Source organism: Colius striatus, chromosome 16 (genome assembly GCF_028858725.1).
Source record: "Colius striatus isolate bColStr4 chromosome 16, bColStr4.1.hap1, whole genome shotgun sequence".
Taxonomy (NCBI): Eukaryota; Metazoa; Chordata; class Aves; order Coliiformes; family Coliidae; genus Colius; species Colius striatus.
Genome location: NC_084774.1, coordinates 9,874,325 through 9,901,208, shown reverse-complemented (window position 1 = coordinate 9,901,208; position 26,884 = coordinate 9,874,325). Strand labels below are relative to the sequence as shown.

General features: G+C 46.4%; 1 protein-coding gene across 1 annotated transcript in view; it reads left to right on the top strand.

The window, feature by feature from the left end:
• Nucleotides 1–21,225, top strand: part of COL20A1 (collagen type XX alpha 1 chain) — a 45,063-nt gene extending 23,838 nt beyond the window's left edge. Inside the window, exons 22-39 of the mRNA XM_062009448.1 lie at nt 970–1,108; nt 2,845–2,987; nt 3,329–3,438; nt 4,735–4,893; nt 7,336–7,413; nt 8,011–8,097; nt 10,445–10,498; nt 11,467–11,562; nt 12,057–12,110; nt 12,450–12,503; nt 12,824–12,877; nt 14,318–14,389; nt 15,058–15,093; nt 16,334–16,400; nt 17,588–17,776; nt 19,090–19,167; nt 19,967–20,122; nt 21,173–21,225. Coding sequence (XP_061865432.1) covers nt 970–1,108; nt 2,845–2,987; nt 3,329–3,438; nt 4,735–4,893; nt 7,336–7,413; nt 8,011–8,097; nt 10,445–10,498; nt 11,467–11,562; nt 12,057–12,110; nt 12,450–12,503; nt 12,824–12,877; nt 14,318–14,389; nt 15,058–15,093; nt 16,334–16,400; nt 17,588–17,776; nt 19,090–19,167; nt 19,967–20,122; nt 21,173–21,225 — 1,679 coding nt within the window. The remainder of the gene's footprint in view (nt 1–969; nt 1,109–2,844; nt 2,988–3,328; nt 3,439–4,734; nt 4,894–7,335; nt 7,414–8,010; nt 8,098–10,444; nt 10,499–11,466; nt 11,563–12,056; nt 12,111–12,449; nt 12,504–12,823; nt 12,878–14,317; nt 14,390–15,057; nt 15,094–16,333; nt 16,401–17,587; nt 17,777–19,089; nt 19,168–19,966; nt 20,123–21,172) is intronic.
• The last annotated feature ends 5,659 nt before the right edge of the window (nt 21,226–26,884 follow it).

The window sequence follows — 26,884 nt, the reverse complement described above, 5'->3', positions numbered from 1 at the left end:
ACCAGTGCCAGAGGCTCCATAACAGAGATAAATGGCTCTCAGGTAGATCATTTCTTTTGGCAACCTCCATAGTACTGTTGGAAAATGCAAAAAAAGAGAAAGCAAACCCACCCTGGACCAGTCCCCAGGCAAAAGAAGCTGCAGAAGATTGTGAATGGCAAAGGGCTGAGGCAATCCAGACTGAAAGCACCACGTTGTAATGAAGTTGTAGCCTTTCCATTTGCTAAAGAAGCTGCTATCTCCCTCACCCCAGCCTGCTGCAAAGCCTGATAAACTGGGGGAGCAAAAAACTAAAAGGAAAAAGAATCCCTACTGCAAGATCTTGTCTTACTGAGCAGAAAACTGAAATGAGAAAATGCCTCTCAGCTGAAGTGATGAGCTGGGAGGGTGAGATGAAGCAGCACGAGCCAGGGAGGTGATGTCAGAGCTGTCAGGGCAGAACCTCTGCAGGAGGCAGGTGAGCCCTGGGTGTCTTGTGAAAGCAGACAAATGCAAAGGCTCATGTTTTAAAGTGCTTTCCTAATTTTCTCACCCTTCCATTTAAGGCATTTCAGATCAGGAGTAATTACCTCCCTGTCAGCAATTACTGGACTGATTCTGTGTCTTTTGAGGAGAATACTTGTGGTTCTGGTCAAAAAGGAGAAATTGTTGGAGCAACTTCTTTCTCATTTTGGTTTTCTTTTGTTCTGAAGATTTGCAAACACAACTGTGAAACTCTCCAGCGTTAGTCTACCCTTCTAGAGGAGGAGATTACAGCAAATGTGTACAGAGGGTTCAGACACAATCTATTTTCCTTGGCTGCCACATGTGGAGTAGGCTCCAGCTTTCCAGTGAGCCTGCACAGCCTTGTTGGTGTCAGTGTTGCTATGGTGTCCTCTGTGCTAGCTAAAGGCTGATTCTAGCTGCTCTTCAACAACTCTTCTTTTGCACTCTTTTCTAATGGCTTCTTTTTCTGTGTGTCTGTTGCAGGATTTGATATGATGGAAGCTTTTGGCTTAGTGGAGAAGGAATATGCCTCTATTAAAGGCGTCGCCATGGAGCCGTTTGTATTCAGCGGTTCCCGCACCTTCACCCTCTTCAGAGACACTCAACTCACCCAGAGGACCAGGTGGGAGCAGAGCTGTGGCCAGTGTCACCTTCACCATCACTCAGGCATACACATGTAGCCATGCTCACAGCCAAGGAAGATCACTGCGTTGTGGCTGAATGATGCAGCCCCACTGGCAGCTTGGAAATGCCAGAGATGCTGAGCTAATGCCAAGCAGAGGTGGGCTGGGAAGAATCCCACAGGATTCCTTAATAGAGCCAGAAATTAACCCCTGACTTTCCTCAAGATGGATGTGGAGTAGGTCACACAGAAGTTAAGGGGAGATGTTCATTGCAATTTATTTTGTGCAGCCACACTTTTTCCCCAGGGAGGTTTTTTCCCTTTCCCTAAATCCCTTTGTTCAGCAGCTTTGGTTGCTGTGATGGACAGAAGGGTCATGCCATGGATGGACAGTGCAATATTCTGTGTGTGTTCTGTCCACAGCCACGTGCACTTCAGTGATGGCAGTCTGAGGTCACATTTTCATCTTCAAATCCATCTCTCAGCATCTCTGGTTTGGAGATCATCTGGTTTGGAGACAGATCTTTGCTTTAGAAAGGTTTTGCCTCAGAGCTGCTCTCTGCAGCTTGGTCCTTATTGATGAGAGGGAATAACCACTGCCTCTGCTTTGTGACTTGACCCTGTTTCCTTGTGTGTGAGGCTCCTCCACAGGGTCCCACATGGGCCAGGAGACTCCCATGACCTCACTCATTTTTTACTACTATGAATGAGGAATGATGTGACTCCTGACATTCCCTGCTGCTTTGTTTAAAGCCTAATTACTGAGGCACTGGCTCAGTTTAATCTTAGTTAAAGAACCCAAGCTTCTTAGAGTAAACAGAATGGGGGAGATTCAGAGAACTCTTTGGTTTAAATACTCAGAAAATTATGGGCAAATCCTTTCTCGTTATTCAACTGGCACACAAGCCCTTCAAGGACACTGCTCCTTCAGAAGCAGGAACAAGAACCTGACATTACTTATGAATCAGTCCTGAAAAGATGCTTGATGAGTTGTGTATATATGCCCATGCAAATGTGTCCTGCTTCAGATTACAGATGTATTTCAGGCATAACCAATTCGACCTTCCCCGTTGCCTTGCATCCTCTCAGTGTGCTCTGACAGGTTTGGCAGCAGCTGCAGAGGGAGCTGGGCTGTGCTGACAGGCATCCCTGTGCTGACAGGCATCCCTGCACCTTCATGACTTCCACCACTGACCCCAAATGATGCAGCTGGGTCATGGGGACCCAGAGGGGACTTACTGTGGGGTCTATGCTTATCCCTGAAGAGCACTTCTTATACTGATTTCTGCCAAGGCTTAAAGATTTACCCCATGATACGTGGTGGCTATTCCTCCTCCTTCAAGAGGAGACCTGGGGGAGGTGTTTTGGAGCTTGGTGGGGATGCTTTTTAAGCTACTGCTGATCTCTGTTTTGAAAAGCATGAAGGTTGCACTAGCTGTGTCTTGACATTCCCTGAGGCAGCTCTGGCAGTGATGGACTGACACCAACTGCTTCCCCTGGGTATCCCCCCCAGCACGAACCGAAAGCCCATCACTCAACCCAGGCTCCAACAGCCTGAGAGGGATGCACAGAACAGGGACCAGGCTCTCTCTTGGTGTATCATGTTGAGCTCCCAGGGGTAAAGCTTTTCCCTGCCACCTCCCCCAAGAAACACGATGGATGAGCCCTGTCTGTAGGATTCTCCCTGCTGCCTCTCGCTGCTTGAAGCCCCTGATGCTTGGCTTGTCTCCTTCCAGTGACGTCCATCTCTTCACCATCCCACCTGAGCACACCATCAGCATCCTCCTGCGCCTCCTGCCCGACACCCCCAAGGAGCCCTTTGCTGTGTGGCAAATCACAGATGAGGACTTCCAGCCCCTCCTGGGTGTTAACCTTGACCGTAAGCTTTCTTGTTGAGCACATTCACATGCATTCAATGCATTTCCATACATTGACCTCATTTGGGAAGCCTCAATGGTTGTGTTATGCAGCAGTGGTTTTTTGGGAAGCCTTGCTATTGCTCCCAGCTTTGCATTTTAACCAGTTAAGCACCATGTTGTCATTCTTATTCTACTTGTAACATATTCTCTATGTTTACACACTCATTTTCTTGTCCATTGCTTAAAAGGATTTCATTATAACACACCAAGCCTCTTACCATTTATTTGCCATTGTTCACATGTGGGTGAAATCCATTTCTATTTTCATCCTAAGCTGCTGTTTCTCCTGTTTTCCCTGTAGCCAGTAAGAAATCCTTGACCTATTTCAACCATGACTACAAGGCTGATTTCCAGGAGGTCTCCTTTGACCAGCAGGAAGTGAAGAGGATATTCTATGGGAGCTTTCATAAGGTCCTTATCAAGAGAGGGAGAGATGTGGCTCAGGATCTCACTCCGGTCTGGCAGTATTATGCCATCAATGTGTGCTGTTCAAAGTGAGGAGTGATTGTGCACGTGCTTTGCATCTGATCTGCCAGGGAACTGGCAAACGTCTTTGATGTGCTGATGGCTGTAATTGTAAGGGATTCAGGTTCATCCCGTGTTCGAAAGATGGCTTTTCCACATATTGATTGCTTCCCTTCCCCACTAAAAGCTCCCAAGCTGAGGGGGGCTGAGGTTGTAATAACAAGGGCAAAAAGGAAAAATAGTGTGTTAAAAAGGTTTTTGAAGTTGGAGTGACCATGGAGAGAAGGGAGGGAAGAAGGGAAGGAAGAGAGGGGAGGGAGGGAGAGAGGAAGGAAGGGAAAGAAGAGAGGGGAGGGGAGGAGGGAGGGAAGAAGGGAAGGAAGAGAGGGGAGGGAGGAGAGAAGGAAGGAAGGGAAAGAGGGAAGGAAGGAAGGGAGGGGAGGGAAGGAAGAAAAGGGAGAGAGGGAAGCAAAGGAGGAAGGGAGGGAAAGAAGAGAGGGGAAGGGAGGAGGAAGGAAGGGAAGGGAAGGGAAGGGAAGGGAAGGGAAGGGAAGGGAAGGGAAGGGAAGGGAAGGGAAGGGGGAAGGAAGGGGAAGGAAGGGAAGGAGGGAGGGAAGGAAGGGAGGGGAGGGAAGGAAGAGAGGGGAAGGGAGGAGGAAGAAAAGAAGAGAGGGGAGGAAGGAGAGAAGGAAGGAAGGGAAGAAGGAAGGAAGGGAGAGAGGGAAGGGAAGGAGGAAGGAAGGGAAGGAAGAGAGGGAAGGGAAGGAGGAAGGAAGGAAGGGAAGGAAGAGAGGGGAGGGAAGGAGGAAGGAAGGAAGGGAAGGAGGGAGGGAAGGAAGGAATGAATCTAGAAGCCATTTTATCAGTCATGACGGTACTTTTTGGCCATCTGAGTCCTCAGAGCAAAGGTATTCCACCCAAATGAGCACTGAGCACTTTCTGTTGGTAACTGTAAGCATTTTTACTATTGAGCTAGCTCTGAAAACTGAAAGATTCAAGGTTACAACTCCAGAAAGGCTTCTCTTAAGAGGTGAGAGAATATCAGGGAACAGTGCAGTGTTGCACAGCAGACATGGCACATCTTGAAACTTATTGCTGAGCTCCCTTGATCCATTTGCTCATTAGAAACACACCACCAGTAAGAGCAGCAGTCTGGGAATTGGGCAGCAGGCAATAAGTCTGTAAGAGACTCCCTCATCTCGTCGTGGAGCTCCAACCAGCCTCTTTCCACCTGCTGCCCAGGTGCATGTGGCCGTGAGCCACTTCAAGGTTAAACTCTATCTGGACTGTAAGAAAATAGCTGAGAAGCCCATCAACACCCTCGGGAGCATCTCCACCGCTGGCTTCATCATGCTGGGAAAAGTGACAAGGAGCAGAGGGCCCAGGAGCGGGTCTGCAGCGGTGAGTGCCCGGCTGCCACGTGCTGCCAGAGAGCAGAGGGGCTGAAATGTGGAGCTGGCTGGGGTAGGCAGATGGAGGGGAGTGTCCTCTTGTATCATTCTCGCTCTGAATGCCTCCAAATGCTGCTGTGACGTGTGACCCTGGCCTGATCCTGCTGATCTCTGTGGTTTTAATGAGCTTTTCTGGCACGGTGTTTCTCCCCTTCACTTCCTACCTCTTTTTGAGAGCTGCAATCAGAGGCAGCAGCAGCAGCATGTACTGGAGGTGCCTTCAGTTGGTTATGTAGTCTGAGGGCTGGGAAAGCACAGATCCTGCACTGAGGTGCTGAAGGACATGGGAATTGCTTCTGCAAGGGAAGGTTGTGTCTATCAGCCCCCACAGAGTGATGCTGGGAAATGCTAGTGGCTGAAAGCTGAATCTGCTTCAGTCTCCAGTGTGTTTGGGCTTGTCTATCTGCATGCAAATGACAGGCAAAAAATCAGTACAGAGGCATTTTGTCAGCTGCTACTTGATAAAAACCCACAACCCAACCCAATCAGTTGGTGCCAGGCTCTGGGTCTGTCCTTACTGCGTTGTGCAGCCCTGCAGAGCCTGCTCCATGCAAGAGGGAAGAACCGAGGGGAGTATGGGCTTGGTGTGATGCCCAGTGACAGCCCAGTGCATGGTCCCAAGGGCAAAAACACCATGTATGCCATTGCCTGGCAGTCTGCTGCCATACCACAAAACAGCAGTGTTAAATAGGCTGGTACAGAGATGATCAGTGGAGCTGGGGAAAGATCTGGAGCATCAGTCTGATGGGGAGGGACTGAGGGAATGGGAATGTTCAGCCTGGAGAAGAGGAGGCTGAGGAGAGACAGGAGCACTCTGACACTCCCTGACAGGAGGCTGCAGTGAGATGGAGGTGGGTTTCTTCTCCCAAGCTACAAGTGATAGGACAAGAGGAAACAGCCTCAAATTGCCCCAAGAGAGGTTTAGATTGGAGCTGAGGAAGAGCTTTTTCCCTGAGAGGGTTGTCAGACCCTGTGCCAGGCTGCCCAGGGAGCTGGGGGAGTGCCCAGCCCTGCAGGGATCCCAAGGCCATGGAGCTGAGGTGCTGAGGGCCAGGGGTTAGTGCTGGGCTGGGCAGGGGGTGGACTCAATAATATTAAAGGTCTTTTCCAACCAAAACAATTCTATGGTTCTATATGCAGAGTAAAGGGCAAGTTCATCACTCACAATGCACTCGTGGGACTGCAGAAAGTCACAGGTTATGTGTAGATTTTACTCCTTGGCTCTGCTCGTAGCTTTGCAAGTCCAGGGATAAAGAGCTCAACAATTGATTTACAACTTCCCTTGCCTCAAAGCAGCACCTCAAAAATAGTTTGTCCCCCATGCCCCATCTGCAAAGAGAGAAGCAGAGGTCTGGGAGATAGCACGAAGAAAAGTGGACACTGGGATTGCCTGTGAGGTCTGAGGCCAGTTGCTTAGTTAACCAGGTGTCAGTGGTGTTCAAGCAGTGCTTACTTATTTCCTAAACAAATTCTGTGGCAATTTCATCACAAGCCTGTGGCCAACAAGGCAGGAATCTGTGCTTTCCTTGTCTCTCCCAAATTCTCCCTGCTAGCAGCTTAGCTAGACAAGCCTCAGTAATGAACAGCTTCGTGCTGTCCTTACTCCCATTGGCTTTGAAGCCCAGTACAGTCTCACGTCTGCCACGGCTCTGCTGCCCTTGATAAGACAAGAGTGTCTCATTACTGGTGATAGGGGAGCCTAATTTAATTTAAGATATCTTAAAATTACACTTGATCTATGGGACTCATCTGTATGTGCATGCTGCCTGTCACGCTGCCTGGGCCATGCAGCTTGCTCCTTGCTAAATGCATGGAGTGGAAGGAAAAATCAGATGAGAAACAGTGTCAAGGAAAGAAAAACCCCTCTGCCTCGTGGTTTTGGTTTGGCTTTGTGCAGTGTGTGCTCCTTACTTGGTCAGAATGGGGAGGTGTGGCAGTTGGGAGGGATGTAGTGAGAGAGGAAGAGGAGGAGAGGGGATCACATCTGTCCTGGAAACTGCTGCTGCCACATTTACTCCTGTCTCCATGCCCCTGTGGGGAGCAAGGCAAAGTTTGCTTTCACATTCAGGTGATGCTGAAGCCCAATTGCTTGAGAACCTGCCTGTTGTTGCAGGATTGCAAGTGACTTGGAGACCTGGCTTTTGCTGATGTGAACCTAGTTGTTGACTTGCTTAGGAAGACACAGAGACCCAAGGGCTTGTCACCCCCTCAGGGGCCAGTGGTACTTTTCATGCTGTGGCTTTTTGGGGCCATAATTACAGTTGAGACCACATGGAAGAATCCCATCAAAGCAGCACTGAGAGTTAGTTTTAGCACGTGAATGTCATGAGATTTGGTGATGGGCTGTGTGTGCCAATGCTACTTCCTTGTCAAACTCTCTTTTTTTCCCCAGTTCCAGCTACAGTCTTTGCAGATCATGTGCAGCAGCACAGGGGCAGAGGAAGACAGATGCTGTGATCTCCCTGCACTGGTAAGACAATAGATACCTCTCTGCTAATTGATATGAAGCTAGGGATGTTGGAACAAGTCCATGACACTGGAATGACTCTGCAAATGGTTTTGATGAACTCAAGAGGGGAACCTTTTGGTTTTTTTGTCTTGTCTTGGGAACAGCACCTGTGTTTTTCTTGGTGAAGTGAACAAAACTGTGTTAGCTTCAAAGGAAAGAACACTCCACATCCCAGTGCAGTGTATATCCCTCCTGTCACGACCTCGTCTGTGACAGCAGCCCTGACAGTCCAACAGCTTTGCTGCCCCTTGAACCCTGAGTCGCAACATCACCCTGCTTTTACTTTCAAGTTTCCTTCTCGATACAAAAAGTTGCTTTGTGGGGTGTATAAAGGAGAAAATTCTCTTACAGTATGTTATGCACACTTCAGGCAGGGTGATTTGTTATTTAACTGAGAGATAAAGCACCCAATTGCTCACAAAAAATCTCTCAGTGGAGTAAAGTTCTGCTTTTCTCCAATAGAAAGACTGGATTTTGAAGCACTGAAAGTGTTGTCTGTGATCCACGCTGCTCTTGCCACACAGCTGCTCATGCCACTTTGGCTTGCTTTTGTTTCAGAGGGATGAGGAGACCTGCCCTACTTTAGCTCCTGCCTGCTCCTGTACTTCTGGCCGCCCAGGCTTGCCAGGACCTCCAGGCCCCCCTGTAAGTTCACCCTTCCATGCAAGATATTACACCAACTGCAGTTGCTTCATGTTGTCTGGGCATACCAGGCATGAGGATAACACTCCTGGGGATCCATGAGATTTCAGAATCATAGAATCATTTAGGTTGGGAAAGACCCTTAAGACCATTGAGCTCAACCATTAACCCAAAGCTCCCAAGTCCACCACTCAGCCATGTCCCCAGGCATCATGTTTATACATCTCTTAAATAACTCCAGGGATGGTGACTCAGTAAATTCCCTTGGGCAGCCTGTTTCAATGTCTGATAACCCTTTCAGTGTAGGAATGTCCCCTAACATCCCAGCTAAGCCTCTCCTAGTACATCTTGAGGCTGTTTCACTTGTCCTATCTCAGGGAGCTTTGATGATCTCCCCATGCCAGGGCAAGGCTGAGAGATGCCCTTCAGATGCTGATGGAATGGGGAGGTGGTGAGTTGGCAAAGCAACAGCTGCAGCTGGGAACAAACTGAGCAGTTCTTGGTGCCACGTTAATCCTCTTAAGAGAGGGGAATGGATCACCCTGGGTGCCTGCAGAGATTTCATGGACTGGAGGCTCTGAAACTCTTTGTAAATGAAAAAGAAACCCCCACAAAAGCCTCCTATCTGATTTCTGTGTTAAGAGCCTTACAAGTGTCTGTGTGGTGGGCAGTGTAAAGAGAAAGGGGAGACTTTGCAATCCTCTCTCTCTTTACAGTGAATGTGACCTGAAAGAAAATCCTGAAGGCAATGAGGGGGAGGTGCTAACAGTCATTAAGTGTTTAACATGCTTAGCAATTAGGGGCAAATGTAGCAATTTGCCCTATCCATTGTAGATGCAGGAGAGACAGCATGGATTTAAACTACAGGAGAAGGTATTTCAGTTTAACACTAGGAAGCACTTACCAAAAGCTTGCTTTTTGGAAGTTTGGGGTAAAAAACCCCATTTTATTTGTACAACTTGTCCAGAGCACCCTATTACAGCCATTCCAAGTGCTTTTCTCCTGGAAAATAACCATTAGAAACCCATTGTCCTCCTCTCTGAAGCGAAAAGGTTTCAGTTCACCTCTTGCATGGCTGTGGTTGAACTGTGAATGCAGCTCCACACTTTGCAAGGAACAGAGGCTCATTGCAGGGCAATTACATGCTCATTCTGGTGGAAGTTTAATTACACAGCAAGTCCCACTATCACAGTTTGCTTCAATATCCTAAGTGCATAATTACCAGGTTGCATTGCCCTGTGGTTTAAGCATCTCCACAGTACAACTCTTTTAAGCATTAGAGAAAATATGGCTTTGACACATAACCTTATCCTCACACCACTAAACCCTGGGTAATTTGCTGCTGTTACAAGAGCACTCCTTGCTATTTTTAAAACTTCATTCAGCAGGACTGTGTCCCACCTTGTGTTTATCACTGTCTCTAATGAATGTTTTTGACCAGGTCCAACTGACTTCTGAAATAAGTCAGCTGTTCCCAGAGCTGGTTGCTGTCCCTGATCTCAGAATGTGTCTGTTCTCTCAGGAGGGTGTTATAAAAACTAACAGAATCCCAAAGGACTGTAGATGTGAGCATCTCTTAGGTGGGACTGGAACATGTTTCTTAAGAGGAAAAGCTTGGAGACTTGGACCTGGGGAAAAGAAGGCTTAGGAGGGACCTTAACAATGCTTAAAAATACCTAAAGGGCTGGTGTTGAGAGGATGGGGCCAGTCTGTTTTCTGCAGTGCCCAGTGCCAGGACAAGGGGTAACAGGCACAGGCTGAAACACAGGCAGTGCCCCTGGTACATGAGGAGAAAGTCCTTTGGTGCTGAGGTGAGGGAGCCCTGGCCCAGGCTGCCCAGGGAGGGTGTGGAGGCTCCTTCTCAGGAGGTTTCCAAACCCACCTGGACACGTTCCTGTGCCCCCTGAGTCAGGGGAACCTGCTGCAGCAGGGGCTGGGCTGGAGCAGCTCTGCAGGGTCCTTTCCAACCCCCACCATTCTGGGATTCTGGGAGTCATCTTTTTCTCCTCAAGTGTGTTTCCATGTTCATATGGTCTCAGCATGGATTCACTGGGGAACTGGAAGGAAGAGGTTGAATGGGTTGACAGTTCCTCTCTCTGTGCTGGGAGTGAGTAGCCTCTGCCTGTCACAGAGGGGCTGTGCTGTTCCTCTCTACTCCTCTTTTCTACATTTGTTGGATGAGTTGATTCATGTTGGTCTTGTCTCTATTTGCTGCAAACTCTCTGGGTCAGGAAACATCCTTTTTTTACTGTGAACTGCAAAGTGCACCAATTTCTGTTCCCTGAACTCCTGGTTAGACTGCACTAAAGATGATGATATTCATAACAGAAGCTTTGTGTCCTTCTGGCAGGGCAGCCCTGGGAGGAGAGGACCTCAAGGGGAGCAAGGGGAGCCAGGACCCAAGGTGAGTCCTGATGCTCAGCATTACCTCTGTTTTGTTTGCTTTGTGTCCCAAGGATGGTGCAGGAGTGCAGACAGCTCCATGAGTGCAGCTGGATGTGTTCATTCCTGGCCTGAGCTTGGGCTGGGGACTGTCTCATTGCACCAAGCAGTGCCCAGACAAGAGCCTTAAGGACTGACACATGCAGGAGGATGGGAATCACTTATTAGTAATTAAATTCTTAGCTGGGCTTTGGAAATTGAGATGATGAGCCTGATTGCACTGAATTGGTGCAATGTATGTGATCAGCAGTGTTCTCTGAAAGCAGCCTTGCTGGGAAATGGTCAGTCTTTGTGCTGTGCTTGTGCTGGCTGCCAAGCCTCCAAACCAGACAGATTGGTTCTGCTCTAGGGCAGAGCAGCATGGGGAGCAAAGCAGAGCAAGAAGTACACAAAATCTTCAGGAGCAGCTCTAGAGGTGAGCATAAGGAATGCCTGGGTCTGAATCCCCAGACCCTAGAGACTAGAGCAAGCCCTGGTGCAAGTGTTCAGTGCAACACAAGACAGAGCCAGACCAGCACATTGATCCCTTTCTTGGGATAACATCTGGGAAAGCAGCATGGTTACAAGGGAAAGATTTTGGGGAAGGAATGAGAATGGATGGAGATCTCAGCCACAGGTTGAGGAACGTTTCCCTTTGCTCTCTAGACACCTTGAATAACAGGAATGACCCATTGCTTGAGAAGGTGAATTGTGCTTTGCAAGGCGCTCTCTATACCTTTGCTATCTTCTCCAATGAAAGATGCATCAAAACATTGGACCTAAAAGGAAAAGGCAGCTGAGGATACTAGAGATCCCCTCACTGGCCTGACTTATGTCAAATGATGTGGATGGCTCATGCTGATCCAGGTCATGCAATGCAGCCCTTGTGGAAAGCAAGCACTCTTTGCTTGCTTGCTTGCCTAATGTTGGATTTCATGTCTTTGGCTTTAGGGTGAACCAGGCCCACCAGGACAAGTAGGGCCAAAGGGTCCAAGTGGTCAACAAGGCTCTCCAGGTTCCCAAGGAATCACAGTTCAAGGTCCTGTGGTAAGTGGTTTCTTCCATTGCCTTTTTTTGGTCATTTGCTCTTTGCAGTTAGAACATGTTTCAGAAATAGGAATCTCAAAAAAACCTCAGAAAATGTCAGTTCTATATGTGTACATCATCCTTAGCAACAGCTGGACAGCTGCATTAGAGAGAGATGATGATCCTTTCTTTCATGCTGATGAGATCCTGCATTTAGTCACTCTGGCCAAAGACTGCTTTTGTCCACACTCTCCCTAATGTGCCTTTAATGAAAAGAGCCCAGTGGAGTATTCATGCATTTTTTCTCTGCAATGCTCATCATTCCTTGGCAAGGAGAGGAGGTGGAGGCTGCTGTGTGCACGCCTGTGGTGGCAGAATCCTCACACACATGCTGTGGCTGTAAAGTACCCCGTCGCACTGCAAAGAGCAGGAGCAACCTGGGATGCAGAACATCTGGATGCTTTTTGCTTTGAAAGATGCTGCAACCTATCTATGTGCTTCTGTTTTAATCCTAGGGACCTCCAGGAATTAAAGGAGAGAAAGGAGACACTGGAAGTCCTGGCATGCAGGTAATGGTAGACACTTTTCTTTCTAGTTGTCTCAACAATGTGTCCACTTTCCCCATTCATTAAACAAGACTGAAAAGCCATGGAGTTGTTACTCTTGTCTGCTTGGAAGCTCTCATTCTGGACTGCTGCCACATTCCCAAGGGAAGCTGAGTCTCTGCAAGAGGGATAGACCTATCTGGAAGCTAGATATAATGCAAATAGAAGTGTGGTAACAGTGGTTGCTGTGTTTAATGAGTAACTCTGTTTCTTCTTCCATCCTTTTCTTATGTCTGCTCTTACAAGATGAATTAGGGCAATGATAACCAGATGCCAACTCTACCCAACCATTCTGATTTACAGGGCATTCCTGGTGTGCAGGGAGCTCCAGGCAGGGATGGTCTTCAAGGTGCAAAGGTAAAATACCTCACTTCTGAGCTTTCATGCATGAATGCCTAGAATTCTGCTCTGATCTTGCCAGCAGTCCTGAAACATCCATCTCTCCTAAAACACTCAGTGCATAAGTGAGTGATCTTTTCACAAAGCCAGAGGGATTGAGGAAGAAAAAGAAAGGTCATCTCAGATTAGGCCAAATTTGGCCAGGTGCCACCCTTTTTGCCTGTTTTACCTGTTCCTAGCAAGCTCTTGTTAAAATCAGCACATGGAAAAACCACTTCACTGCTTACTAAGTGTCTTTGGATCCTCTCATGAATAAGTGACTGGGTTTGGCTTTGCAGGGAGTGAGGGGACTAGAAGGTACAGCTGGACCTCCAGGACCTCCTGGACCAAGGGTGAGTACTCACTAGGAGTGATGAATGTTGAAATCTCATCCTCAGCAGGAGGTTGAGGTTTCTGCTGACTAGCTGTCCCCCCGAGGTCTCAGGGCAAAACCCCTTCTCAGGGTATCCCAGGGAATACCTGGCACATTGTGCAGATGCCCATTTTCCCCACCACTGTCAGTGTAAGAGGAAGAACTCTGCTTTCTTCTGGGGAAGCTTTGACACAGCAAGGAGATGCTTGTTTTGCTATTTTGTTGTTTTTCAACTGTTGGTTGAGTTTGAGGTGTATGGGCTTGTTACTGAAATCAGCAGGAATTGGATGCAGGGAGGTGTGAGAAGTTTCCCACCACATCATTTCCAATATAGAATATAGATAAGGGTCTTTGCACTCTGTTGTGCCCAGGATAGCAGAATGAACAGAGCTGATTTACATCCATCTGCTAATCCAAGGACACCACAGCCCTTCCAAGTTCTATGAAACAGATACATCTCATTTTACATGGGAAACTGAGCCAAGTTTGGTTTAAATGGTGGGTGGTAGAGCTGATAGTTACTGATTCTCTGCTGAATTATAAGGAGTTGAGCAGTCCAGGATAAAGTAAGGTGGAGACTGGTCACTGCTGTCCTTTTCTTTAGACCCCACAGTAGTTGTGCTGAAGTATTTATGGGAGCTAAGGCTGAATTCAGCCCATAACTTTGACTTGCTCATCCTGGGGAGATGTAGAGCCAACAAAGCTGAACCTCAGCTTTATAAATACAAGGAAAACACAGAAACCTTCAGAACAGGTTCTGAAAGCTCTGCTGGTGCTGCCTTGAAGATTTCTTTCATTTTCACCGATCAGAGGAGTTGCTGTTCTCCATTGACCTTAAATGTAATAGCTGGGAAATGATAAAAGAAAGTACTTCTACTGTTGGGTTTGGATTGTTTTATTCTTCCCTTTGTGGCTCCAAAGGGTACAGGAACTTCACAAAGAGGAGATGACCAAAGTAGGCAGTTTCCACTCCCTAAGCTGCTGTTACTGTTGTAAAATATTAGAGGCAAACACAGTTCTTAAAGGAAGAAGAAAACAATGTGGTGTTAGAAGACTGCAGAAAAGGGCTATGCTCTAGGCTATATCTAAATCTGAATATGTAATGAAGGATCTAAAGCCTAAAGGGTAAAAAACACATTGCACTTTGTTGGCAAAACTCAGCTTTGCTGGCTTGACCGTAATTGAGACAGTAATAGGAAATGATGTGAACATGAGTCATGCACAGAATACTCTTAACATTGGACTCACAGCTGGATGAGGTACAGATATAAACCTCAAGGCTACAACACCCATGCTAGAGTCCTCTAAACTCAAAGTACTGGTGCCCCTGGAGCTGTAAGGAGACGTCAGCCTTGAACAGAAAAAGAAGAGTTAGGAGATAACTGGAGTTTTATCTGTGTGTTGTGATGAATGTCTGCAGGGTTTCCAAGGAGTGACGGGCTCCCGAGGCAGCAGTGGAGAGAAGGGGCCTCCAGGTGATGTTGGGCCAACAGTAAGTTTCTGCTTTTGACTCTCAAAGAAGGCCAAGACATGAAATAATTAGTAGAAGCAAGCTGTTCCCACAGCAGCTCTACTGTAGAGTCTAAATAGTTTTAATTCACACTTATCCTTAAGGAGATGTCTGCATAAGCCAAGCCTGGGCTAGTTAACTCTTGATAAAGCATTAACAAATCCCATCTCCTTTTACATTCCAAAGCTACACACACACACACAAATCCAACATCCAAACAAATGTCTGGTATGAGATTCTACAATAAAGCAAGAGAGTCATTCCTGAGTTGGAGTAGCTGATGTTGGGTTTGTAGGTCTAGGTGTCACAGTGATTTCTTCTCAACATGTTAAAACCACCTGCTCTGCTGGGAAATCTGTTTTTAACTGGTATCTGGGTAATTTCTGCATCCCTGTTAATGGTGCTTTGAGCCACTGCTCTAGCTGTTGCTTTATATTCTTTTGCTTAATAAAAGAGACCAAATGACTCAGATGAGCTTGAAGTTCTTCAAGTCACTGTCATGAGGTCAAGGAAATGATTAGTGTTGGAAGTAAACCTCAAGTTCCATGTCCTGCTAATGCAATCCAGGTCCCCATTGATTGCTTGGTTTGGTTTTTTAAGCCTATTCTGCTCTTTCTTTCCCTTTTATTTTTTCTTTTCTTCCCTTACAGGGGCTGCCAGGTCCAAAAGGAGAAAGAGGAGAAAAAGTGAGTTTTTCTGGTGCTAGGCAACACTGTCAATGTATCCTACACTCAAAAGATTGCTTTGCAAGCTTTACAGACACAAACCAAGCCACTGACTGCACTGGTGGGATAGAAATAATCCTGCAGCAGTCAGGAGCTCCTCAGTTTCAATTGTGGTAATGAAGAGGAAAAGGCAACTGAAAATCCATTCTCTGCTGAGAAGGAAAAACCAAAACCACTTGGCTTCACTGAGTTGTCCTTTTTTAATGTATTATGTAACAGAGGACTCATTTGTGGTGATGCCCTGGCGTGCCTCAGCACAGTGCCTTTGAGGGCAGGAGACTCACCTTGTCTTTGAAGGTTATTTTATTGGCAGAAGAAGTTTTCCTCATCCTACCTTTTGGGTGGAAAAAAACCCCAACCCCTGTGTCTTTCTAAGAGTCTCTTTGCCAAGACTGATTTACATGCATTAGGTTTTGGACAGGGGTGAGGTGCTTTTGTCTGAGGTTAATGCCTTGGTATCACAACTTTTAACAACAATCTCTTTCCATTCCCACCAGCTTTTCATTTTCTATGCATTTTTTTGCAGTGAAACTTTTCTCCCTTCCCTTGGGTGTTGTGCTGTTTTATTTTTTCCCTAAGTCTATATAATCTGCAGAGTGCTCCAGCCAGAGATGCATATTTTACAAATGGTTTAGGGAGAACACAGGCTGTTGGTGATGAATTTTCACAGCTAGAGACAAGGTTTCTTTTTAAGCAGCATTTTGCATTTTTATCACTTTTCCCTACTTCATTACAACTTTCTAAAGGAGCCCTCATGGATGGTTTATTCAGAAGAGAGTAATGGTAAGAATCAATATTCATAAAAGATTTAGCAACAGATAGGAGGTTCCAAGCATCTGATCATGTGAAATGTTTTACATATCACAGAACTCTGTGCTAGAGACTTGGCATCTCTTTTGATGAAGTTGAAGAGTGAAATTTACTGTCCCTTCTTTGTTTTTTTTTCGAGCTTTGGTAATTATTGAGATTCAATCTGGGCTTTTTGATGTGTGGGAGAAAAGCAGTTATTGATGTCTCCTAATTTCAATGTTATGGCTTCAGAGCTTTGTGATAAATAAAGCTGCATTTCATGGTCATTAATAGCTCTGACAAAAAGGATGAGCAGAAAGCTGTCAGGAGTTATGACACTGATCAGGTTTCACAGATATTACTATTTCCTTCTTTTATATTCCTTGAATTAAAAGAAAATGTTTCACTTTAGGGGGAACCACAGTCCTTGGCCACAATTTACCAGCTCGTTAGCCAGGCTTGTGAGAGGATGATTCAAAGTGAGTATAACTAACCATGAGCAGCAAGGTGCCTTTGTGGGCAAGAAGCCAATGGCATCCTGGGTGGTCATCAAGAGTGTGGGAAGTAGGTCAAGGGAGGTTCTTCTTCCCCTCTGCTCTGCCCTGCTGAGGCCTCATCTGGAGTCCTGTGTCCAGTGCTGGGCTCCCCAGCTCCAGAGGGACAGGGAACTGCTGGAGAGAGGCCAGTGCAGGGCCACCAAGATGATCAGGGGAATGGAGCATCTTCCTGATGAGGAAAGGCTGCAGAACCTGGGGCTGTTTAGATAAGAGGAGACTGAGGGGGGATCTCATTAATATTTACAAGTATCTAAATGATGGGTGTCAGGAGGTCGGGGCAGCACTTTTTTTCTGTGGTATCCAGTGACAGGAGAAGAGGTGATGGGAAGAAGCTGGAACACAAAAAATTCCATTTAAACATAAGGAAAAACTCTTTGACTGTTGAAGTGAGGGAGCCCTGGCCCAGGCTGCCCAGGGAGGGTGTGGAGGCTCCTGCTCTGGAGGGCTTCAAAACCCACCTGGACACGTTCCTGTGTGGCCTGATCTAGGTGGTCCTGCTTTAGAAAGGAGATTGGACTAGATAAACTCTAAAGATCCCTTCCAACCCCTCCCATTCTGTGATCCTGTGATAACCAGCCCAGCTCCCCAGTGTGTTCATGCCTCTCCAAGTGAGCAAAACCAGAGGGGGGATAGCATGAAGCTTGTCCATCCTGTGCCATGCTGAGCAGCACCCAGAGCAAGTGGCCCATCCCAGGCTCTCAGGGTCAGATTGGGTGGCATTAATGTAGAGACCTGTGAGATATTTTTTTGGAAAGCCCTTTGGCACTTTGCAAAGAGTTCTTTCCATTTCTCAAATGGAAAAGCTCCAAACTAATTTGAATGGAATTATTCAGTGACTCCTACTGATTCTGCTTCAGACAAGGCATTTCTGGTGAAGCTCCTGTGCTGTGATGCACAAAGAGAAACAGAGGTTTGCCCAAAGTCAGGCAGCAGTCATGACTCAGCTGCCCATCTTCCTTTTCAGCTTCTGGCTTTCTCAGTTTGGACTGACAGCTTTTTTAGCACTAGCTGAGAGTTTTAAGTAACTTTTTAGACAACATCCTTTGATTTGACCTCGTTTCTGAATCTCCCAGCCAAGGAAACATTCATTTTCTGTCTTGTCTCCTCAGCTCACGTGTTGAAATTTGACTCATTCATTCATGAACATGCAAGGAAGCCAGTTCCTGTTTGGGAAGAAAGGTTAAAACCAGGAGAGCCAGGACCACCAGGTCCTCCTGGTCCCCCTGGGAGCAACGGAGAAAGAGGAGAAACTGGCATCCCTGGACAGCCAGGCAAAGATGGGTATCCTGGAGAAAGAGGTATGGACAGAAGCATCTGTGACCATATCTTTGACAATTTAACTAAACATTTTAGTACCTCAGGCAGTACTGTAAAGATAATCCATGATATTATCTCATGATATTATCTCATTTCTATTTCCCTTTTGGACTTCTCTCTTCTAGAAAGAGAAACCCAAGTTAAGTAACTCACAGAGCAGGGAGAAGAGAGATGCAGCCCCCTCTTTGTGCAAGCCCTGCTTTGAGATGAAAGAGAATTTGCTCCCATATGTAGGTTTTGGAGGATGGAGAGTTTAATTTTAGAGGGCAGGAGGGTTTCCCTACAGAAAGGCAAAAGAAAGAGCCACGTGGATGAACACGTGGTGGTGGAACAGATCACCTCTGGGCAGAAACGACGAGTCCTGGAAAACACTGAAGGAAAGCATGAGGCAACTAAAGTAATATTGAAGATGGAAGTAGGTTTCTGGATCAGTAGTTCCAACAACAAAAGCCTCACCCATGACTAAAGCAATAGATTAATGTGATCTCAGCAAGTGGCATCAGTTGTTGCACACGGATGAGTGTACAGTGGCAATACTTCTACGCTTGGATTTGCAGACAGTGTTTGTCAGTGGCTCAAGTAATTGTCTGTCAAAATAAAACCAAAAGCTGGCATCAGCAGAGTCCTAACACCTCTGAGTAACTAGAGATCTTCTGGTTAACTCTTTGTTTTGGCACTAGTCAGTCTTAGCTGATATCTGCAGAGCCCATCAAAATGTCACTGGAGAGAAAAGGGAAGTAACAGCCTGCAGGTATTTCCAGCCTGTTGAGCAAGGAGATGGGAGAAGACAGATCTCACTGAAAAAAGGCTGTCTTAAGGACACAGCTGATCAAAATATTTTCATCTTAAAAAGCAGAAAACAAGGTATTTAGTCAGAAGGCACCTGTTGCTCTGAGATGTAGTGATTTCACAAGCAATTCCACACGGAAAGAGGAATCCTGACTAATCCTGGGCTAGAGAGACAGTTCAGCTTTGTGGTTTGTCTCATCTGTGTGAGGCACTCAAGCCAGTGCACCAACACCAGCACTATGAATTTCTCTGTGAAAAATCCCAGTTTTCACCCATACCAGGCTACAAACCAATTCTAGTTGGAGCCCTGTTGTTCATGGGTGACTCGCTACTCTAGTAAAGAGGGAAGGTGCCCAGGCAGAATTAAAGGGAATGGATATTCCTCTCTGCTGCCAAGAGCTGTGACTTCAACATCTAAGAGCCTGGTGGGGTCACTGCAGATGCTTTAATTCAGGGTGAAATACAAAATGGAGTGAGGGGACACTTCTCTCTTATCTGCAATTAGGTGCCCCAGGGCCCAAAGGAGAAAAAGGGATGTCTGGAGCCAGTGAGGAAGGGATCCGAGGACCCAGAGGCAGAACAGGTAAAGTGAATAGTACCTCTTTGTACTGACTTTGTACTGACAGTGGGCCCATCCAGAGCTCACCAGCTGCCACATTCAAAGCATCTTTAGGACCATTAAAAGGCAGATTGACCTTCCCACCACAGCACTGTTGGCAGCATCCTGGATGGTTCCTCTCTGCTAAGATGGAAAAGACTGCTCCAGGCAGCTTTTTCCCTCTGGTACCCATTCCCAGGTAATGCTATATGTTAAGGACCTGAGACACAGCCAGGGAGTTGAAATTTTGCTGCCTTTTTATATGCAGGACCAGATGCTCAGGTAACAGAAACTGAAAAGTCAGATCGTGAAGCACAAGAGGTTTTGAGTAATCTGTTAGGATTTGGTGTACTCCTTCATCCTGATCTCTGTTGCTTGGGATCAGAGGGAGGCTTGCCACTGATGTAACAAACCAGGCACAACCAAGAGAAGTGTGGTCAAGCATATTCTTCTGCATTTACATTTTTATAGCTGAGATGTAAACCCACAAAACAAAAACAGTGGCTCTGGGATGGGTCCTGGGGTTAAGGTGATTTCCTGCATTGACAAATAAGTGCACTTTGGGTTCTTATAATCAGGCTCTGTTTTTTAGCCAAGCTGGGCACCCTTAAGATCAAGAATAAGCCTTCTAGTTACTGGATTCAGGAGAGGTTTTCCACCAAAAATGAGGAAATGATACTCTTAAAAATAAGCAACTTGTAGGATGGAGAAAGGACAGCAGAGGTATTGCACTGAAGCAGCTGAAATACATGTGCTACAGCTTACAGAGCTTCTCCTTCTTCAGGGCCACCAGGAGAAGTTGTGCTGGGGAATCCAGGTCCAAAGGGTTACCCTGGGAATACTGGTCCTCAAGGATTTCCTGGTGTCAGAGGGCAGCCTGGACAGTCTGGCTATCCAGGGGGTTGTGATGTCTCTGGATGTTATGGGACAGGTAGAAGAGGTAAGTCCTGACTATCTCAGTACAGAAAGTGATGATTCTATAGCTGATCTGCCTGGCTACTTAAGTTCTTAAACAGGGCAGAGACCTTTGCTCATCCTTCAGGCACTGTCAGTCCTACAAGAGCCTCCTTTGCAAAGCAATCAGGATGATTCATGTGCAATTCATATGGATTAAAGCCAATTCAATTGGCTGCTCCTCGGCCATTCGTCATAGATTAACACATAACTGCAGCAGTAGTTGAGCAGGTGGAGTGATTGTGGGGTTATCTTCAGTTCTTAATGTCCCCAGCAATGCTTCTATGGTGGAGGAACAACATTTTAGTTCCTGCACATACATTTCATGAGAGGCTCAATTGCACAAAGTCCTGAGTAATGAAGAAAATCTCTGGCACCAAACAAAAGATCTACAAGGGAAAAGAATGAACTCTATGCCATTCCTTCTCAGTGTTTGACATGGATACATTTGTTTGCTCATTGGCCTCATCTCCTTTCCACACACAGATTTCATCCCCTGACAGCTGATGTGGAGGCAGCTGAAGACACTGTTTTGCCCTGGAAACCTCTGGGTGAAAGCTCCACACACTCCAAGAGAAGCAGCAACCTGAACACCAACTGTGTTGGTTTTGCTTTTTAGTGTCCCATCATTTCTGTATGGGCAAGTCAAACAAATCCTAAAGCCACCAAAGCAGCCTGGGTTCAGACCACTCATCTGTCTGTTTTTCAGTGCTGGAGTGTTCAAACTCACATTGCATGTCCCACAGCAAGCCAAAGACACAGTCAGATGTTCAGGCTGTGACAGACTTGTAAGAGAAACAACCGATGTATTGAAATGCTCAGAAATAACACATCATTTTTTGCCCATTTGTCTGCTCGTGGTTTATTTCTGTCACTTTTCATTCTGGTTTCCCAGCACAGAGAAAAACATCCTCATGCCCAAAGATGGAAATCCACTGGAGCAAAGCTGCGTGTTCTGATGGTTGACAAGGTAACAAAGTCTAGCACTGTTGTGGCTGTTTCTGCTTTTGGCAAAGTGCTGACGGTTTCCTTGCAGGGGTGCTGTGTACACACGACCCACAGACTCCTGATGACCTTCCCATGATGTGACAAATCCCACTGCTCAGCCTTGCTCTCTGGGGCTTGGTAACTGTCAAGCAAAGCGTTAGATCAGACAGAGCACTGTCATGTATTGAGAGGAGCTGGAGATTAACCTGCTGGCCTTCTCCTCCTCTCCCTGATGTGGTTTGAGTGACTACTTTACATTCCATCAGGTGGAATGTTGAATAGCTCTGCATCTGACTTGTATCCACATGACACGAAGGTGCTCATCATGTTACACCCCCATCCCTTTGTGGGACTCATAGTCTAATATTTGCCTGCAACAAACCCTCCAGACACTGATCAAAATGTTACCTCCTCCTTTGCAATAGTTACTTCAGGCTAGTTACACTGCTTGTGAGCTTCCCCTGCTTCAAAACACCTATTTCTGACCTGGGATTTAAACCTGGAGCAGCAAAATGCTTCTCTTTTTATCTTTTTTTCTTGCAAAAGCAGAAGGAAGCAAAATGAACCAGTAAGAAATATTGTCAAAGATATGAGGAAGGGTGGGGGGAAATGGAGCATTGTGCATATTCCTGTGCACTTTGGATGTGCAATTACATACAGACTGGGAACTAGGTACTCATACAGCTACACCCAGCCTTTTGAAACTTCACAGCACGTGCATCCACGTAGTAGAAAGCAGATTGTCACATAAATACCACAGAGCAAGAGGTGTGCCTGAAGATTAGGTTGTTTAGACAAGGAATCCAGATATTATTTCTCCTTGCCATTGTGGAAAAATCCTGTAGGATTCAGAAACCTTGCTAAAGGAACATCTGAGCAGAGCAGACTTGGATGGGAGTCACCCTCCAACAAAGGTCACACAATCATCTGAATACTGCATCCTGTAAGTATTTCAAGAAGTCCTTGGCTTAATGTATGTTCTTTCTCTAGAAGCTCCCAAGAATGAATGTTTTCAGTATGACAAATGTTCCCCCTGGAAAATGTAGGAAAATGCATAGAAATCACATTTGTATTTGCTTTGGAGCTTTCCAGAGGTGCCTTGACACATGAAATAGAAATCTCTTTAGCTTAGATGAAGTGTTGCTGCAGATAAAGCTCCATCCAGAAGGAAAAAGGAGAGCTCAGAGGAGCTGAAGTACACAGCACATGGGGAACAGAGTGTTTGGAAGAGATGTGTTCACTGGGACTGACACTCTGCATATGTGTGGTGGAGTTGGAAATGTTTCTGTTTACACAGGTCAAAGAGCTTTTGATTTGTGTTTTCTCTGTTCCCTGAAAGCATCCTGGAAACCAACCTACCAAAGCTGTGTTAAGTTGCAGTTCAGAATGGTTCTGCATTGAGCACTGGAGATAAAACTCAGTAGCTGTGGTGACAACTGGCACATGCAAAACAGAGGGCAGGAAAGGCAAGGAGGTAAAAAAGGGGTATCCTGCACAGCAATTGCTCCCATGAAACAGCTGGGAAGGGAAGCAGCTCAATGGAAGGGAAGCAGTTCAATGGAAGGCAAGCAGTCCAATGTGGAGAATCTGCACTTTACAGGTAATTCTGCCTCCTTTCTGGTTTAAATCAGTACAGCTCCATTCCCAGTTCTGAACTTTCTGCCCCTCCTCTCCTGGTAACTGCAGGTGCTTGGAGATAGAGCTTCTTTATTTCTCTTTATCAGCTGTGTTTGGAAGTTGCTAACATCATCTCACTGCCTGCCTTGGGATTTAATCTATTTGGTAGAATTTCAAGTGGCATTTGCTTTTGTCTGCTCATTTCAGATACAACAGAAAGGATCAGACTTAACAAAGCTGGGTCCCAGAAGTGCTATTGATTAGGAGACAGACAACCTGCACAAACAACTCATCCTACTTTGTCCCATTAGTGGTTTTATTTACTTGGATATCATGGATATTTAGTCCACTTAGCATCACAGAGCAAATGTGGAAGTGCTTTGTAACCCTTGAGGATAAGGAGCATTTGTGCTGAGAGGTTTGAGGCTCTGAGAGTGTCCTGACCCAGCAATGAGCATTGCAAGCTATTAAACAGCAAAAAGATTTCAGGGGTTGGAGAAATGCAGCAGCCTTAACCATGAAGATGCTGAGAGGTTCAGGAGACCTTGCCCAGCTCCAATTGCAGTGAGCACAGAAATCAGCCAGTTGTGAATGTTGTTATCCCACACCCTTTGTTCAACACAACCTGTTGCCTTCCCTCTTGTGCCATTCTTTTGCACACTTCGTACTTTTCTGGCCCAGTTTTTACCACTTGCAATGCAAACTGTAGTTAGGGACAGTGTCATTCATTAGTAATACAGCTTAAATATTCTCTTGCAAGTCTTTGCTTAGTAGGGGCTCTGTTCTCATGGCTTTAATTGCTACAAAGGAAGATTGGATATTGGTTTTTCTGGATATAAACCTGTTTTCTGGTTAAACCTGAGTTAAGTGCATAAATGCAACACATCCTTGTGAAATCCCACAAGTTCCAACCATTTCTTCACCTTTGCAGGCTAATGCCTGTTTACCTCCTTTTCCATTCCATCCTTCTAAAAGTCTTTTGCCCTGAGTTGCTCAATCTTATGGCTGCATTATTACTCATCACTGTGGCACAGAGGCTTTAATTTCCACACAGTGTGCAAATCATAGCTTCAGTTTCTTTACAATTTCTATCCTCCCATCCTTAAATTGTGATCAATTAGGGTTTTTATCCCTGCTGCTGAGTTTGACCCACCTGGTGCAGCTGGATTCTGGCAGAGGCTGAGCACCTTCCAGAGACAGATCTTTTTTTGCTACGAGCATCATTTTCTGGTATTAAATTGGTCTCAAGAGTAAGGTACAATAAGCACAAAGGAGTAAGGAGCAACACTGCTAACAAGCAGCTCTGAAAAGTCTTTCTCCAGGGCTCAACAGCTTGGCTTGGCCAGATTTAAAGGGCTGGAAGCAAAGAAGATGTCCTGGGGTGGGGATTAAAGGTTTCATAAATGGACATCACTGCAGTGAGAGAGAGCTCACAGGGGTTATCAAGGCAAGGCTGTTGTAGGGAGTTTCCTTAGTACTGTATGTGAATCTCATGTCTCACACAGACATTTTTCTCCCTGCCTGTCTCTATACAAGTGGATTTCTTCAAGTTCAGTCTCCTGATAAATGTCTAGAGAGAAACTTAGCCAAAAGGGAGGTGATACAAGCTATGTGGGTTAGTTCACTGCAGGACAAAATGATATGGTGGAAAACAGTCCTGGAAATACTGGGGATTATGTTGATCACCCTATGAGCCAGCTGCAGATAAAATACCCCACGTGCCCCATGGCTGGGAAGATGAGCCAGACAAAGGGAGCACCAGGGCATCAGAAGCAAGGGGGAAATTGAGGTTATTACAATCAGATTTCCATGCCTTTGGTCTTCCATTCATGGCCAATGTAAGATCAGCATCTTTGTCTGCTTTGTGTGATGCCTTTGGGTCTCTGAGCTTAGTTTTGTGCTCCTGAAGACTAGTTGCTTTGCTCTGAGTCTCTTGCAAGGCAGTTTTAGAGATCCTGCTGTATCCCAGCCTTGTTTCCTCTCTCTTCTTCTGATGTCAGCTTGTTCAGTCAAGACCTGGGAATCAGTTCTGAGTGGGAACACTGCAAATACTAACAGGCTGGCTGCATACATTTTCCTGGAGTCTTTCATATGCTAAAAACATCTCTCTCTGTGTTTCATGGGTTTGGAACAGCAGAATTATTCATTATTCTACAGTTTTCCTTTAGTTCATGTCCCAGTTTTATTCCAGTCTCTGATCATTGAACCCTAAGGAGGGATATCATCCTCCTTAACCTCCAGGATGGAATAACCTGAGAAAGAGCAGTAGGTGGTAATTCCTATTTTCCCTGATTACATTGTACAAGGATGCACTTCAGAAGCAGAATACAAGGCTCCACTTGAACTTTAAACCAAGGAACCACTCATGTCATGTGGGAAGAGACAGAGTTGCCCCTGTATGCAAAATGTTCTGATGTCATCAAAACAGGATGGCTGTGAGCTGCATTCCCCCCAAATGCCAGTAACATCTTTGCAGCTGGTTTCACCTGTCACTTCTCATCTTCTCCTTCCAAACCCTGCAGCCCCACAGTGGTGCTCACTCTTCAGGGACACAGCCACATCCTTAGCACTTCTAATCACACCTGATACTTCTGATGTGCTAATGGAGCAGATGACGTGGCTCTTTCCTCTCCCTCCTGAGTGGCAGGTTCATGTCCTTGCCAGGCAGTCCTGCTCTGTTGCTGTCACAATGCCACACTCCCCTTGAGATGCTGCAATTCACTCTGTGTGCACTGGCAAGAAATTTTGGCAGATAAGGTGAAGGTTTGAGATGGGTCCTTTCTGTGGAAAAAGCACAGCCTATACCTGGCCCTACTGAATTTCCCAATATACCACCTTAAACCTTGGCTCTTAAACCTGTCCTTAAACCTTTATCAGTTCCCATCAGTCCCAAATAATTCTCTTCTGCTAGACAGACACCCTCACCTCTGTGGGTCCCCATCCTGGTCTGCACTGGCCATCTCTTTCCTACTGCTCGAGCCCACATTCAGTGGGAGACGTGAGCAGAGGCTCAAGCTGCTGCTGACTGTCCAGCCAGGCTTGGAAAGAGCATGTGGTTTGACTGCTAAAAATGTGCATGCACAGCCAAGCCTCCCACCTGCTCTGTTGCTGTTGGTGCTCATGGGTTCAGGAGGGTCAGCAGGAGGAGGAGGAGGTCACTTGGAAGCTCTGAGCAGCCGTTGTGGGCATTGCTGTGGTCCTGACCCAGCAATGGTCATGGTCAGAAAGCTTCCCATCTTCATGATTATTTTATCAGAGAAATGGAGAAAGGCCCTGGAGAGGGTTCAAGCCACCTCCATGAACCCAGCACAGCCTCATCCCTGCTGTGTGCCCCTCTCTGGCATGCAGCCTGTGACACGGGCTGCAGCTGCCTTGGTACATTTATGCACTAGACCTTGAAGATATTTGACTGTTTGTTTTCCTTTCATTGCCATAAGCAAACTCACTGACTGTGAAAAGGGATAAATTAGCATCTCTGAAGACTGAACCTCTCTTTATTCTGCAAACAAGCAGAGAGGAGCTGCAGCTTTGGCTCCCTCATCCTCCCTCCTCCCCCTGTGCCAGCACAGCTCTTTGTGGAACTGACCCAAACCACTGTTACTCTCTGGTTTTGTGAGCTGTACAGATTTTAAGCACTTGTCTGAGTCTGTGAACACAGAGGTCAGTTGTAGATTCTTAGATGAGGCCAAACAGGCTGATCACTGCCTTGATTTTTAGCCCATATTGTTCAGACTGAGTGCAGTAACTTGTATTTCAAAGAAGTCCCTTTAAAACCACATTGGTCCAGTTCCAGCATTACTGTCACAAGCCTGTGCAGCTCTGTGCAGCTCATTGAGCCACATGGCACAAACAAGCTTCACATGCCAGGCTCCAGTGTAGGGATGCCACACATCTCACCTACCCCAGGCTTTGGCTTCTACCCATGCCTTCTGTGCTGGCCTCCAGGCAGCTGCTGGTGTGCTTCTCCAAAGCTCTGGGCTATCTAGAGCTGCCTAGCAGCAAAATTCTCAGTGACCAGCCAGCCTTGTACATGCTGATGCCAGCTGTGAAGTGTGGAGGCAATGCTGGGTGAAACCCAGAGCCCCTCAGCTGCCAGCCTGGGCTTTGATTCATGCAGTCATAGCAGGTCTCAGGGGGAAGCCTG